This window comes from Otolemur garnettii, unplaced genomic scaffold (genome assembly GCF_000181295.1).
Source record: "Otolemur garnettii isolate 467f Iridium unplaced genomic scaffold, OtoGar3 scaffold00035, whole genome shotgun sequence".
Classification (NCBI taxonomy): Eukaryota; Metazoa; Chordata; class Mammalia; order Primates; family Galagidae; genus Otolemur; species Otolemur garnettii.
The window spans coordinates 2,224,006-2,239,671 of NW_003852430.1; the positions used below are offsets into that span (position 1 = coordinate 2,224,006).

At 41.8% G+C, this 15,666-nt stretch overlaps 1 protein-coding gene across 1 annotated transcript in view; it reads right to left on the bottom strand.

Moving 5' to 3' along the window:
• Positions 1-740: 740 nt before the first annotated feature.
• GCLC (glutamate-cysteine ligase catalytic subunit) overlaps positions 741-15,666 on the bottom strand; it is a 43,379-nt gene continuing 28,453 nt past the window's right edge. Inside the window, exons 7-16 of the mRNA XM_003789650.3 lie at positions 12,245-12,319; positions 11,491-11,607; positions 10,277-10,415; positions 9,736-9,848; positions 8,549-8,641; positions 8,136-8,240; positions 3,735-3,816; positions 3,545-3,648; positions 3,349-3,469; positions 741-2,355 (exon numbers count right to left, since the gene is read on the bottom strand). Coding sequence (XP_003789698.1) covers positions 2,144-2,355; positions 3,349-3,469; positions 3,545-3,648; positions 3,735-3,816; positions 8,136-8,240; positions 8,549-8,641; positions 9,736-9,848; positions 10,277-10,415; positions 11,491-11,607; positions 12,245-12,319 — 1,161 coding nt within the window. The 3' untranslated portion in view covers positions 741-2,143. The remainder of the gene's footprint in view (positions 2,356-3,348; positions 3,470-3,544; positions 3,649-3,734; positions 3,817-8,135; positions 8,241-8,548; positions 8,642-9,735; positions 9,849-10,276; positions 10,416-11,490; positions 11,608-12,244; positions 12,320-15,666) is intronic.

The following is a 15,666-nucleotide window of genomic DNA, read 5'->3' on the forward strand; positions in this document are numbered from 1 at the left end:
CTTAGTTAACAAGGCCAAGGCAAGCTCAAGATTCACATCCAGCTCTGGAGATGGTCCAGCCCAAGTGGCAGAGGCATCCTGGGACCAGGAAGAAGCAGGAGACTGGAAGGGCCGGAAACCAGACTTGAAGTTAAAAAAGCAAGTTACAGAACACTCAGCTGTATCCCAACGAGCGTCTGAAAGTCTGGTCTTGGCCCCAAGTATCTACCAAGGAGAAAGCAGTTTTTGCTTAACTTCAATGTTTTATAGTTCTATTCCCCAAATCCCAAATTCTCAGCTGTGTTTAGATGGTAAAGCTCATGAAAACTTGTGGAGCCGACTTTCTGTTTTGGAGAAAGAGTATTATTACCTGATTTTTAGTAAATCCAGGCACATCACAGTAGAATCCAAGGCAAGTGCTATTTAAGGCAAAATTAATTTGTTAAAATTTAGGGAGAGAAAATGACTTAAGTCCTTGTCATTTATGTGGCCAACAGACCAGCAGTTACTGGGGAGCTTGTCAGAAAAACAGGTCCCACCCCAGACTCACCAAGCCAGAAGACGACCCCCTTCTCTTCCCCACAGGAGTTGATAGCTACTAATAGAGATTAGGTATCTGTTTCTCACTAAACTTCTTTCTGAAAAGACCTGAGATCACCCAGATGCTGAAATAATTTCATAGCATCTGAACTAGTTAGGAAAAGCCCAAATCCTACATTTCCATTTAGCTGTAGAACATACACACATAAGCAAGAATTTTCTGAATGCTAATTCCATCCTTTTATTTCCTCATACCACAAACATTTTAGTTTATCTGCCTTTTTACAACCTGATTTATACAAGCAAATTGCAAATAAAAAACAGGCATTCTTTAATCCTCCAAAATACATGTATGAAATATAGAACAAACCCTAGTATTTAAACAAACAGGTTTAGGTGAAGCAACTTTATTGCAATCTCTTAAAGTTAGCATTACAGTTTAAATATTTATGCCTAGAAAGGTATGCATAATCTACAATATATAGTTATTTCAGAAACAAGACTTATATAACAAATTGAAAAACCAAAACTTCAGCACAAAGCCATTAACAATTATCTGAAACTGAAATTATTTACAATTAAACATTGAGGGTCCTGATTCACAAAACTTAGTGCATTTCATGATTGATGAGCTTGAGAGAGAAGGTAAGCAGTATACAGGATATTCCCCAGGTGAAACCAGAGTGAATGGCTTTTACAAGAAAGTCTATCAACATACTTACTGAAAACTAGAGACAGTAACAAAATAAAGCAAATGCGTTCAATCTGAAAATTCAAGTAGATAGCAGCAATCAGAATAATAGGCCACAAGAAGCTCTAATGCCATTTTGTCAATACTCTTGGTAAGTACAGGAAGGTAAAGTCATCCCCAGTAACCATTACATGTCAATTCTGGGCAAGTCTTTCTTCCTACAGAGTTGTCTTGTTGTTAATTAGTTGTTCAGCTTAATGCCTGAATCAGCAAATTTAAACAAGGAAAGTTCCTTTTATAAACAGTCATCAGAGTTCAATGGGTTTTATTCAAGTATGATAGCTTAGGGCAAGGTGACCAAGTGATTAGCTATTCCAATTGCAAAAGAAACATGAAGATAGGGCCCCAGGGACCCAAGATTACTCTTGAAGCACTTCAATGGATGTTAAGTGATTCTATGTACCCAACAAAGGCATGACTCAAAGAAAGTTAACAAGAGAAAGCATTTTTAAAGTGAAGTGAAAAATTTCGGTGAATCAGGTCCCAGGTAGTCTTTAGAGGAACAAAAATTTACAGTAAACATTTTAATCTCTGGAATGCAGGTACTGTACAATCACCAGTGCATCTACGAAACTGCCTGGACAGTAGTTGCTCCAGAGTAAGAATTAAAAAATGTACAAGCCAGTTCACAATGACATTAGATATGTTATTAAAATACATTGTTAATCAAAAAAATACTTTACTATGTACATGTACTGTATAAACTCTAGATTTACCTATTGAAGTAAGCTTCTACATCAATTCCTGGCTCAGTGGCCCAGGAGACAGTGCAGTTCTATTTGGTCTTCATACCATACACACAGGCTGAGGGGCATGGCACTGCAGCCAGTTTGTCAACAGAATAGTTAACGCATTTTTCCTTTATGAGAATGTCTAGTTGGAAGAGTCAGTTTTACTTCCACTATATTTTACTTTCCTAAATGCTGATCCAAGTAACTCTGGGCATTCACATAACTCATTTGCAATTTGGTTACACTTCGAAATAAGGCTGTAATTCATTTCATCAGTTATTACACTGTCTTGTTTGTAGTCAGGATGGTTTGCGATAAACTCTCTCATCCACCGGGCAACTGTCATTAGTTCTCCTAAAAAAAAAAAAAAAAAAAAAAAAAATAGAATTTTTAGGATAATAGAAATTTTTTTTTTTTAAAGTTGACATTCAATAGCCAGCATTAAGAGAAATCAATATGACCTTTTAGCGTAGCCACATGGCAGGGGTTGGAGACGTGTCTTTCACAGTGTCTAAAGAACTCCTGGGGACAAATTTTAGGCTGCAGGCAGGCAATGAGAACACACACATCCAGTTTCTGTGGTACCTGTTAGATGCCACCCATATGCCGACACTGCCAGCTCCTAGGGGACAGGAGCCAGCACATGTGTACAAGAGCATGTGTCCTCCCATTGGCCAGAAGGCTAGGCCTACATACGCCGGTGTCATGAGACTGCCTCAGAGGACTGTAGGGTCCCTCGAGTGATCTTGGATCAAAGAAGTGGAGAATAGAGAACAGAAAGGAGAGTGAATGAAGAGGGACACTGGTGACTGGGCTGGGGTGGGGTGTCCTATAGCTACCCTTTGTGCCTATCACTATTACCGCTGCTTTTATTAACAGCTGATGGCTCCCTTGCACCACGTACTGCGAAGCAACATAGCTAACACGGAAAGGGGACTCTGCGGAGGCTGGGTGTGGAGGCAGGCCGAGGAGCCGGACATTCCAGCCGTGCAGCTTACCCTGCAGGTTCCGTAATTCCTTGTTGCAGCATAAACTGGTCCACAATGAAACAACGAACACCGTGGGACAGAAACGACAAACAGGCAATCCAGATACCCTACTTCATCTAAGAGGGCACTGATTTTAAGATGCACCTCTATTTATGGACTAGTAATAAGAATAAAAAGCTACTACTAATCCAAACTGACAATCAAAGATAGTAAGGTGTATCCAATTATAGAAATGTTACAATGTGAAAAAGTACGCATGGACAAAATATGGTGTGCTTTAGAAGATTACTCCAGGAAGCTGAACGCTGAGCGTGTGAGGTTCTGCCTATGCTGTGGGATCAAGGAAAGGCTGTCCTACCAGATGCTCTCTTCTTAATCAGCTTCAGGTAATTCAGGATGCTGCATCTGGTGTCCACATCCACTTCCATGTTTTCAAGGTAGGAGTTGAGAATTGGGATCAGCCCGGGAAACACACCTTCCTACGAGAGGCAGACATGGTATGAAGGCCCAGCGGGCGGCGGGCACAGACAAGAGGCTGTGTGCAGGGCGCCTACCTTCCCGTTGATGATGGTGTCTATACTCATGAGGGCGTACTCCTCCACAGGCGGCTCCGTGCTGTTCTGGGCCTTGCCACACCCCTCCACCACGGCGTTGCCACCTGTGGGGGTTGGAGGGGGAAGCAGGGGAGATTTAGCCACTTGTTGCAGCATAAACTGGTCCTAGAAATCTAAAAGAATGTAATACCTTTGCAAATATCTTTCCTGAAATAAAACATCCCCCGCAAGACAGCATCTCGTTTCTGGGCTACTTTCATGTTTTCATCAACCTAAGGGAGAAAAAGAATCATGACTGAGTCCAAACGCTCTCCATCCCTCATGCCACTGGGGTTTTGCGCCTCTTCACTTGAGTAAGGAAAGGAAAAGTAGTCAGCAGGTTGTCAGGTCTAGAATAAGGAGACAGCCCTCCAAGGGCAGAGGGGCACTGCTGCTTGCCTACCTGGCAGCTCGGGGCAGTGATGCTTTATTCATGAACTGTTTTGTGGGTGAATTCTCCATTTCTCCACTGACTTTTTAAGGTCCTCAAAGCAGGACTTTTAAAACTTTGTAATAGTAATCCCTTATTTTCTATAATTAAATCTTAGAAGGAATCTCAATACTGTATATGAAATAGCCATAAGTTAGAGAGCCACTGTGAAGTGCGACAGACAATATAAATCTTTTTGTACTTAGTGTCCTCCCATATTTATTATGGGGAAAGCTCTATTGTTATTGCTTCATTTTTTTAAAGACATATAAGACCTTCTGAATAATCTCAATACTTCTAAGAACATATTTATAAGTAATAGTCTAAAATTCTTATGGCTGTGAACATCTGCTTTCACTCGAACAATATATTTTGATTTATTCTTAGTCTTGACAAGAGTTCATGAAGACTACTGGTTTCATTTTAATTTCTGCTTTTATGAATTCCTTTTTAAAAGTATATTTTACTTTTACTCTATAGATTGCTAGGTTTAGTTTCAATTTTCTTGTTAAGACATTTAAAGCTATGATCTTTTCCTTAAAGACTAGTTCTAGGCTCGGTGCCTGTGGCTCAAGTGGCTAAGGCGCCAGTCACATACACCTAAAGTGGCAGGTTTGAATCCAGCCCGGGCCCGCCAAAACAACAATCATGGCTACAACCAAAAAACAGCCAGGCGCTGTGGTCCCAGCTACTTGGGAGGCTGAGGCAGGAGACTTGCTTGAGCCCAGGAGTTGGAGGTTGCTGTGAGCTGGGCTGCCACAGCACTCTACTCAGGGGGATAGCTTGAGGCTCTGTCTCAAAAAGACTAGTTCTGCCAACATTACATTGCCATTCACTCGCCTATGTAATCTGTAATTCTAGTTTTGATTCATCTAAAACCCATTGTGAAGGTACTTTAAATTTTAATAGTTAAATTTCTCTAGAGCAGCAGTTCTCAGCCTGAAGGTCATGACCCCTTTGTAACAATGAAAATACATCGCGGCATTAGGAAGGTTGAGAACCACTGCTCTAGAGTATCTTTTTAGTAAACATGGGTGGGAACACATCCTGTAAAAATTTCCCTTAAATTTTGTAAATCTTTCTCAAGGCATTTGAAAAAAATATGTCCGATGGCATGAGATATGTGATACAGGCTATACAAATACACTTATTTAACCATGTGATTTAATTCTTCAGTGGCTTTTCTCAAAAATCCTTTGATAGGCTTGGTGCCTATAGCTCAGCAGCTAGGGTGCCAGCCACATACACCAGAGGTGGCAGGTTCAAATCCAGCCTGGGAGACAACTACAACCAAAAAATAGCTGGGTTTTGTGGCAGGCGCCTGTAGTCCCAGTTACTTGGGAAGCTGAGGCAAGAGAGTGTGTTGCTTAAGCCCGAGAGTTTGAGGTGGCTGTGAGCTGTGATGCCACAGCACTCTACCCAGGGTGACAGCTTGAGACACTGTTCCTCCCGTCCCCTGCCCCCGCCCCCCAAAACCTTTGATTCCACCTGTCGGCTTTTGAGTAACAAGCAAGGTACTCTATGTGGGCTGCCTCTGTTAATCAATCCCACATGGACTCACAATAGCCTACCACCCATACCCGTCTGCATGTGGAAACAGACACTGAAAGGGTGGTGAATAACTTGTCAAGGTTAAAAAGCTGTATGCTGGTAAGCAGTACAAAGGATTTATGTATTCTGCCCTCACACTGGACCTATGTATCTTCCCTGTCATCTTACATTCTTCTCATGATTCCAGAAGTGTGGCTACAGTTTATGGTACAAACGGAGCAGTAGCTTTATCGTCTTAGAAGAATATGTAAAACTGCTTTCCCTATCCCATTTAATGCTTTCTACATCATAGTTTGCTTTCTGATATTACTTTGTCATTCCTGTTAGCCTTTAAAAGGTTATGGGTGGGACCTCTGGAAGGTGATTAGGTCCTGAAGCCTGACGAATGGCACCTGAGCTCTAATCAAAGAGACCTAGAGTGCTAGCTAGGCCCGTCCATCACTGGAGGACGCAGGGAGGCACCACCTGGGAACAGACACTGGGCTCCCACCACATGCTGACTCTGCCCACGCCTCCACGTTGGACTTCCAGCCTTCAGAAGGGTGAACAGAAATTGCCACTGTTTGTAAGCCACTCTGTTGATAGGTATTTTTGTTAAAGTAGCTCAAACAGTCTGGCACTAACATTCTAGTAAAGACTTCAGCATACTTTTAGCACTAATCTGACCCATTAAGTTTTGTCAGAATCATCTGGAATTTAAGGAATAACTTGGCCGGGAAAAGAACAGTAGAGTTCTAATTCTTCACCTTTCAGATTCTGAAGGCTTTTTTCCCCCCAATCTAACACTTCATGTTGAAAATGTGCTCCTCTGGTCCCCCCTCCTCCCACATTGCTGGAATCCTAATTTTCTCTCCTGTCTGGGCAGCTGGTTTTCTCTGAGATTCAGAAATGCCTAGATTTCTCTTTAAACATTTCTGCCTCACCTTTATACCCCTTATGTTAATATTAAGGAAAAATCCTGTTATTTCTTTCACATCTCTCGATACAGAATTTGTTTCCTTCTAAAATATTACATAAATGCTGAACTTTCGTGAGCAATTCTATATTCTTCAGCCTTCCTATAGTTTCCATTTCTTCGCCGTCCTGCTGGGATGAATTTTAATTTGCTCTCCTAATTCACTAACTTGGATCTTTAGCATCTGCTCTTCTGGTGAGCACCTACAATACACTGGAGATTTAAAGGTACAGCTACCACGTTTTTTAAGAACGTCTCCAAATGTTCGTTGGCCCATAATGCTTGTTTATTTTATGTATGTGACCCTTATCTACAATTTCTTTACAGTTTCTTTTTTTTTTTTTTTGAGACAGAGCCTCAAGCTGTCCCCCTGGGTAGAGTGCCATGGCATTACAGCTCACAGCAACCTCCAACTCCTGGGCTCAAGCGAGTCTCCTGCCTCCGCCTCCCAAGTAGCTGGGACCACAGGCGCCCGCCACAACGCCCGGCTTTTTTTTTTTTTTTGGTTGCAGCCATCATTGTTGTTTGGTGGGTCCGGGCTGGGGATTCGAACCCGCCACCTTAGGTGTACGTGGCTGGCGCCTTAGCCGGTTGAGCTATAGGCGTCGAGCCTCTTTACAGTTTCTTGAATCAACTACATACCACTGAGGATAGTACACTCTCTGCTAGACCAAGTGGGCCCTTCTCTTTAAGGCTATTAATTGTCCTCAAGTTTTTATTGCCTTTCAGACATTTACATGTATTTTCATTTACAAACAAAGGCCTTGACTGGTAGTTTACATAGACTCTCCCTTCAATGGATTTGGTCTCCCCAGCAGGTACCCAGAAGGGAATTGTGGGCACACAGAAGTCTGTGGGTCACCTTCAATCTGGGTAGTGAAGAACAGGCAGGCATAAGCTGGCAAACCCCTCATGGAGAGAGTCAGAGAGCTGGGTATCCTGGGGACAGATGCCAGGACGAAGCAGTCTTATTCTTGTTCCCTCGTTTGCTGTGACAGAGCTGCTGCTCTCCTCTTCCTCTCTGGCCCTCACAACCCAGCAGGAGCCCCTGTAGCAGAGCCCTCACCCTGCTTAGCCGCCGTTCCCAGTCACTCTCTGCCGAGAGGACCACAGGCCCAGGAGCCAAAGGCCCACACTTTCCTCAGCTTTCCTGCCTCATTGCCTAGAGCTGCTCCAAGGCTCTGCTGGTAAACTTCTTCCAGAAAGCATCCCTTATCTTTGTTGAGCTGGGGCTGATCAACTCGGGTTTGTTTTTCCCAGTAGTTCAATGCCACCTCTGTTCTTCATAAATATTTCAAGTTCAGTTCTACTGAGACCACTCCCTGTAGCCCAAAGGTTATACTTTCCTTTCCCATCCTAATTTGTATGTTGTAATCAAAATGGGATTTGGGGGGTAGATGAAATAAATTTGTAGGACTACTTCTAGCCATCAGTCATCTTTAAGAGAAAGTCTCTAGAAATAAAGTTATGGTTAAAAAGAAAAAAGAAGAGTGTGGAGGGAGAAGCACTTTCCGGTAAACAATTCTAAGTGACGTCAGATTTGACAAAACAGAGTAGACACATAAAGGACTGCATCTTTAGATAGCTAACCCATCACTACAATGAAACATCCTTACCTTTGACAGCGGAATGAGAAAATCCAATTTGTAGGAAAGGATCACTCTGGTGAGCAGTACCACGAACACCACGTAGGCAGAGTTCTCAAAATCTGTTAACTGAACCTACACAAGCAGAAGCCCAGAGACGTTACAGACCAACGACACCTGCTCCTCCCAGACCCTGGCCCCCTCTGGGGATCACCATTCCCAAGCCCTCTCTCAATTCCTCTCTGGGTCTGGAAGTGCTCTGTCCACCTCTGCTCTCAGAAGCCAACCCTCCTTTGTTTTTGGACTTTCTTTTCATATGCATGTACTAGATTTTTATTGCCTCATAACAAGTTTGAGAGGCTTTTGGTAGGAGTACTAGAGGGTGCTGAACAGTGGAAGAGTGCTTCTGAGTCAGTCCCTGCTCACGCCTGGCTGGGTCTTACCTCCATGGGTCGGAATTCTACTCTCCAGCCAATATCTGAGTTTGGAGGAGGGGGCTTAAATCTCATTGTTTGCCAATTTGTTGACTGAATATTCTATAATAAAAAAAGAGAATAAACCAAGCTTTCCACAGATCCAGAGAAATATTAAAATGATTTGATATTTAGTTAGAGAAGAAGACTATTTGTGGTCCATGCCAAATACTCTTTAACTTACAAATACAAAAAGGTATAATAAGACTTTCTTAGAGCATGATCTTTTAAGAAAATAAAACAGCATGCCTCACCCCTATTCTTACTGTCTACCCCCACCAACTGGCAGCATTTGAGGAGCCACAGGGTCCGCCTCTATGCCCACTCAGAGTTCTGGTAGCCAGGCTGCCATTCCAAGAATCACTGGATACTTCTGACCTAGAATCCTGGACACTATGGCTGTCTCCTTTCCTCTGTCCTCCCCTTGGGTCCTATGAATGCTACTGTATTAGTGACCCCAGCATCTGAGAAGGGCAGCTGTTTCTTAAAATGCTGACACATAGTTTTTTCTTGGTTCCAACCATCCTGGGAAGCTGCTGGGCATCCTGAAAAGATCTCCTTTTTTGAGATTTTTAGATCATATTTAGAAAGGTATACATGTAATATCTACATATAACATTAGGTGATATGACACTAAAAAAACTGCTCGTGTTATGCTAGGCAAACGAGAGAATACTGAACAAGGAAATTTAGAGAGATAACCAGTAAGCATCATAAGAGTATTTTCTGTTTTATTTTATTTTTTGAGACAGAGTCTCATTAGGTTGCCCTCAGTGCCGTGGCATCACAGCTCACAGCAACCTCAAATTCTTGGGCTTAAGAGATTCTCTTGCCTCAGCCTTCCAAGTAGCTGGGACTCCAGGCACCTGCCACAACACCCAGCTATTTTTTGTTGCAGTTGTCATTGTTGTTTAGCAGGCCTAGGCTGGTTTCAAACCCACCAGCTTTGGTGTATGTGGCTGGCACCCTAACCACTTTTCTATAGGCAATGAGCCCATTAAGGGTACTTTAAACCAATTTTTAATTTTTCTTAGTCCTTTACTGCACTGGGTAATGAAAGGCATATGAGATTTCTACTGTTACCAATTCTTCACAGGTACAAGAAACTGCCTCTATCTTGGCTCATGGAAGGAAAGGCATTCAAGACAGAGTGATACCTCAAAGTGGTCAGACTCATTGGCATCATCCAGGTTTATTTTCTCTTCAAACAGAGTCAGAGGGTCTCTGATAAAGAGATGAGCAACATGCTGGGCCAGGAGGTGGTCGATGCCTGCGAAGACAGATCACACGAGGACTCACCGCGCAGCAGGAGATAACACGCTAAGTCCAGGACGTTTGAAGAAAGGGTGTGTAGACACTTAGGAGATGGCTGGTTTGTTTAGTATCTTCACCTCGCCCAGGATTTTATCCTAAGGACACTGGGGAAGTGTCAGAGTTTTATTCACTACTTACACAATGCCTGCGGGGGCACTGGTGTGGACCTAGGTACAGACCTCCAAAGTAAGTTCCTTTGGCTAAAAGTCAAGAAGATCTCACAAGTATTTGGAACTTGAAACTTTAGGAACAAGCAGCCTCATAAGAAAAGTTAGAGACTTCACACTAAAAATAGAAACCAGACCAGGAGTCAGCAAAAAAGTTTAAAAGCTTGAAGAACTAAAGATGTACAATCAAACCTAGAACAATGGCATGGGAGCTCACCTTCCTGCAACAGCTGCTCGTAGATTTCTTTATCTATCGTCAAGTCGATGTCATTGTATTTCTCGCCACACTTAGATAAGTAGCTGTCTATTGAGTCATATCGGGATTTACTAATTCTATAGTTATTGTTCTTCAGTGGCTAAAATTGAAAAAATATGAATGAATGCCATATAAAATGATCTGGAAATAAACTAATGGGCCAACTAATTATATAAAATGCTACGTATTTTTATGTGTAACAATAATATATAAACCTCAACATAAGATACTGAAAAAAGTTAGTGAACCCTAGAAAGGATTATTGGGAAAAATTATGTTTAAAAAAAATCTGAAGGCAATTTACGTATTCTTCTCTTCTGATATAAGTATACTTTTTTCTTTTTAAAGCAGATTGTTCTCATTTGTATTATATGGTAGGAAAATAAAAGGTTGAAAGCAAAGAAAAACCCTGTAATATATGATCTATCCTTCAAAGTTGACCTCTACTCAGAAAGTATGTTCAACAATTTATGAGTAATCACAAAAAGATCAAAGCAGTAGTAAGTCTGGTCCAGGTTGAGACATCACAATCATTGGTGGGAGGTGAGAGTGGGTCTTTTAAAAACATCACATCCAGGACCCAGACCTAGAGATTCTAATTGTCAGGTCTAGGATGAAGCCTGAATATTTATTTTTAAGATCTTCACCTGTGGTTGTGATGCACACCCCTAGTGGGAGGAGTGTAGGCTTACAGTTCAACACGCCAACAAGATGTGTTAACCTCCCTTTTTAGGCAAAGCCTAACCCTTAAAATGGAAAAAAAATATTTTATGAAAAATTACCCTTCAGCAGAACGCATCATATACAAAGCACTCATGTAGTGCCAAAAGCCTTTTGTAAGAACAGCCACCAGCACTGACTCCCAAAGCATAGAAAAATGGCATTAAGTTTAAAAGATGATGAAACAGATAATGACATGATAAAATTAGTGCACCCCCCCCCCAAAATCAATTCCCCACCCAGACCAACCACTTTCCCCACATGTCCACCCTGAAACAAACTATGAAGTCAAAGACCAGAAACAAAGCCAGGTCTCTGATGGCATTTTTTCCCATATGTGACTAACCTACTTAAGATAAAAATTCAGAGGCAACTTCAAAATTCCAAGTAGTTACAATAGCTCCTTTTTACTTGCTTGATTTAAAAGGGTTATTAAGGAAAAAAGTCATTCCCACCTCCAGTCCTCTCTCCTCCCGAGTTCGATCATCTACAGATGCAGAAATTACTCCCCAGCGACAATCAATGTCTGACACATAGCCTCGGTAAAAAGGAGACGCAGCACTCAGAGCCATCTAAAAACAAACAGAAGTCAGCTCCTGCAGATTCAGTGTCGCTTACATGCTGGAAAAAGCTCCAGTTATTTTTCTACTCAAAAATAATCAGTTTATGCAACCCATAGAGTTCACGTGTACCTGTGCTTCCCTGCTTAGAGCGAAACACACATCAGAAACCACCCAAATCCTTGAATTTGATTCATTTAAATCAGGCATCCTCAAACTGCAGCCCGCTTAGGACATTTATCCCGCCCGCTGGGTGTTTTTGCCGGCGCTGCCTGTCCTGCTTAGCAGCCGACTCATCCTGGGCCCACAGTCCAGCCCTCCAATAGTCTGAGGGACAGTGAACTGGCCCCCTGTTAAAAAAGTTTGAGGATCCCTGATTTAAATCATCCTCTCTATAATGTGGGAACAACCCAAATCCTCTCCTATGAAGAGAAAATGGCTACACTCAAACTTGACACTTAACACATAAATGTTTTATTAGCAACAGTAAACTTCTACAGCTCTTAGGTCTAAGTCTGTAGATTTATATTTGTTTTCCAAATGAAGTCCTCACTGATATGATTTAAACAGCACATTATCAGCAAATTCTGCACATGCAATCTTATTTTCTACAAAGCGATATTCAAAATGAGATGCAATTTCTACTTACGACAATTGGACAGATAGTGGCCAACTGATCATAAAGGTATCTGGCCTCAGATATGCTGCAGGCTTGGAATGTCACCTGTTTAAGATTACAGGTTATTAACAACAAGGAAAAGTCATCAGTGTGCTCCCCAAGCAGTAAAGTTGGAGGAGGAAGACGGCTGGGGAAGGGGGTGGGGGCGAGGGCAGCCCTTCACTGGTGATAACATTTAAAGCAGAGCTTTTGTTTCAAAGCTGTCTTCAGTGAATTTAATTAGAAAATGTTATTTCATCATTTTCCTCTACCTATAGACAACTAACATGTAACTATGTTCCTAAGTGAAGTTAAAGAAGTCAGGAAAGAAAAACAGGACGGCAATATACAATGAAGTTCAGGAAACTATTTCTTCTTCTATGGGCTTATTTCCTTTTACAACTTCCCATCCCTCCATTTAGCTGAGGGGTTACATGAATTGTGGAACAAGAAGGATCTGGAGATGTTCACAAGGGTTTCTGAAGTTCGCTGGGGGCAGTATGGGAAACAGCTCGGAACAGGGCAAGTCCAGAGAGACAGGGAAGCAGTTAAAACACTCTACCTACCAAGGAAAAGGTGGAGAAGGGCCATGGAAAGAGGCACATCACAGCCCAAACAGCAGGTGCTGGTGACCAGCGGGGACAGAGTGGTGTGGGGAAGGCACTTAGGTTTTGGCTTAGGGTATTCCAAGGACAAGCAGGAAGACGAGTTAGAGACAAAGAGGTAACGTGACGTGATGGCCATGAAACAGAACAGATGACCCAGAGGCCTAGTAAGTGGCTGGGTCTTTGGGGTTTATGCCCAGAAGAAAAATCTAGACTGCAGAAATATTTGGAGAGTAGGCTCAGATGATGTTCTGAGGCTGGAGACATCACCCAGGAAGCCCACACAAGGGGGGGCAGGGCAGGCAGGACACTTAAGAGTCAGGCAGGCAAAAAGATGACATCATTTGGTTAGCACAAATCCTCTACAACAAATACCCAATAGAAACTAAACAAAAAGAATCGCCTTTTTTGGGCAATTGAGGTAGGAGGGTCAAGGAATACAAATTGTGTTTATTAGCACGTCTAATAACTGCAAATTGGGAACAGTTTTAATTTCTTCTGTTACTGATATCAATAATGACAGTTTGAATTTAGCATTGGTATAGGAAATAATGTAAGTGTTTAAGCCTTGAAATAACAGCAGCTGAGTGAATACGTTTACTGTTAAATCCTAGCCCGTCAGAATCTCAGAGCTTAGATCTCTGAGCTAGATCTCAACTTTGTGCTTTAACAGTAGACAATTTCTGGTTGGTGATTCACAAGTTTATCTGCTCAATTATAATAGCATTTCGTGTCAGTGTGGAGACTACAGAAAATAATTAGAGAGTTTAGTGTCCTGACCTTCCCATAATTCTCATGTTATAAAGTCAGCACTATATTTTAATTAACAGGTAATGATAATTAACTAGTCATTACAAATTAATTCAACACGGAGACTGTCACAGAAATCAAGGAACATAAGTTTCGGAGGTTAACAGGGGTAAAGATTCAGAAGGACTGGCAATTAGGTCACTATGAACTCGAGGGTTGTTTCTGCAAACAGGTGGGAACTCGGACAGTCTGGGCGTGGGGAGGATTAAATCAGAGGCGAGGACATGGTAACAGGTGAGGAAAGTATTAATGTACGTATTTGCTGTGACCCCATCACTAAAATGTGAGCTGCAGGAGGGCAGGGATCTATCTTTCCATTCTCTATTCCAAGTTTGTAAGGCACCGTCTGCCACCTACTGGGTGCTTAACAAACACGCATTAAATGCACAGTATTTACTGATACTCTGAGAAGCATCTGTTCTTTCTGGTTTTCTGACTGGCTTCCCTTACCTATCCCCTAATATACACTAGACAATTAATAGATGAAGCCTGGAAAAGCTGACCCTAGAAAGGAATGCCTATAAAAACCGCAACTGGGATTTAATAATGTTTACAACAGTGAAGTGACTTATGTTCAATACATTTAGTAGTTTGCTTTATTCTAGATCTGATAGAGCAAGCACCAAATGATGGCTTTAATGGAAAGAAGTTCTTACAGCTTAAAAAGCTGTGACTATATGAACAGTTGTGGCCCTGGCAGTCTTTTAAAGCATCACATAAAGAAGAGGCACAAAGCCACTAGGAAACTGAGAGGAAGGGGGCAAAAAAGAAGAACTGGGAAAATAAATGTTAGAAATCTAAATACCTCATTTAAAACTTAGAACCAGTTTTGAAGTCAACACAATTTTCTCAGGGGGGAAAAAAACCTATCAAAACATGTTATAAACTTATTGCTGAATAAATGATTGTTACAAAGTCCAAAAAGAGTCAAGAATTGGAATGTGGTTAAAATGCTTTCTGTTTTCGGCTTTACTGTAGTATTTTCTAGTGTTCCACATAAAGGAGAAACAAAGCAGGGATTTCCTTCTGGGGTGGTCGTGGAATCGGTCTCACTCGCCACACACAACGTTAAGGGAAGTACTGATACTGGGACAAGGAATACTTGCTCTGGATAGGAAATGGCTATCTACAAGCAACAAGAGTGTTTATCTCCTCCCATTAGGACATATTTATCGACACACAATGTTTCAAGGGAAAGACTATCCTTTTGGAACTCTACTGGAGCAAAAAACGCCATCCTGGTTTAATATTAAACCAAGAAAAGGCAATCAGTACTCTAACGCACTTAGACAATTTTAAAGCCAAGCACTGTGAGTTCTAGAAATAGTTCCCTTTAGAAATATTTGTAATTAAGATAGCAAAATAGATAACATGTGAAAGTCAAAAGGTCTCTTCATGAAGTGTGGCTGAAACTTACTGGCCTGTGCTTGTTTGGAAACAAACTACATGTTTTCTACCACATGTGTGCCAAGAAAACAAAATTATCTTTGGCCATGTTATTTAAACACATTCATGGAAAAATCTGACGCTAGCATTCAATTTGGATTATACACAGTTTAAAAAACAAACAGATTAGAGGTGTGCATGTAAGGTGTGTGTGTGTGGCAGCCGTGGGAGAGGAGGGGAGCACTGGTTCCTGGGCCTCTGTGTTGACAGCAATCAGGCTGAGGGCCTCCCACGGGCCAGGCTCTGTGCTGCTCTAGGGCCCTAAGGACTCTGCTTCCAATCAGAACAGTGTAAAACCTCCGGACAATACCAAGCAGCTGCTCTCTTTCAATTTGAAAATTTACATTTTGTGCAACTTCTATGCCTGTTCCAACATGACTTTAATCAAGTTTAGTTAAAACATATGCCTCTGTTAAAGCTGTGAGATGAATATTAGATGAGAGTCAGACCTATAAGAGGCCTTAATATAAAGGACCTATAAAAGGCCCTTATATATAAATTTTTTGAGACAGTCTCATTTTGTCACCCTCCATAGAGTACCATGGTGTCACA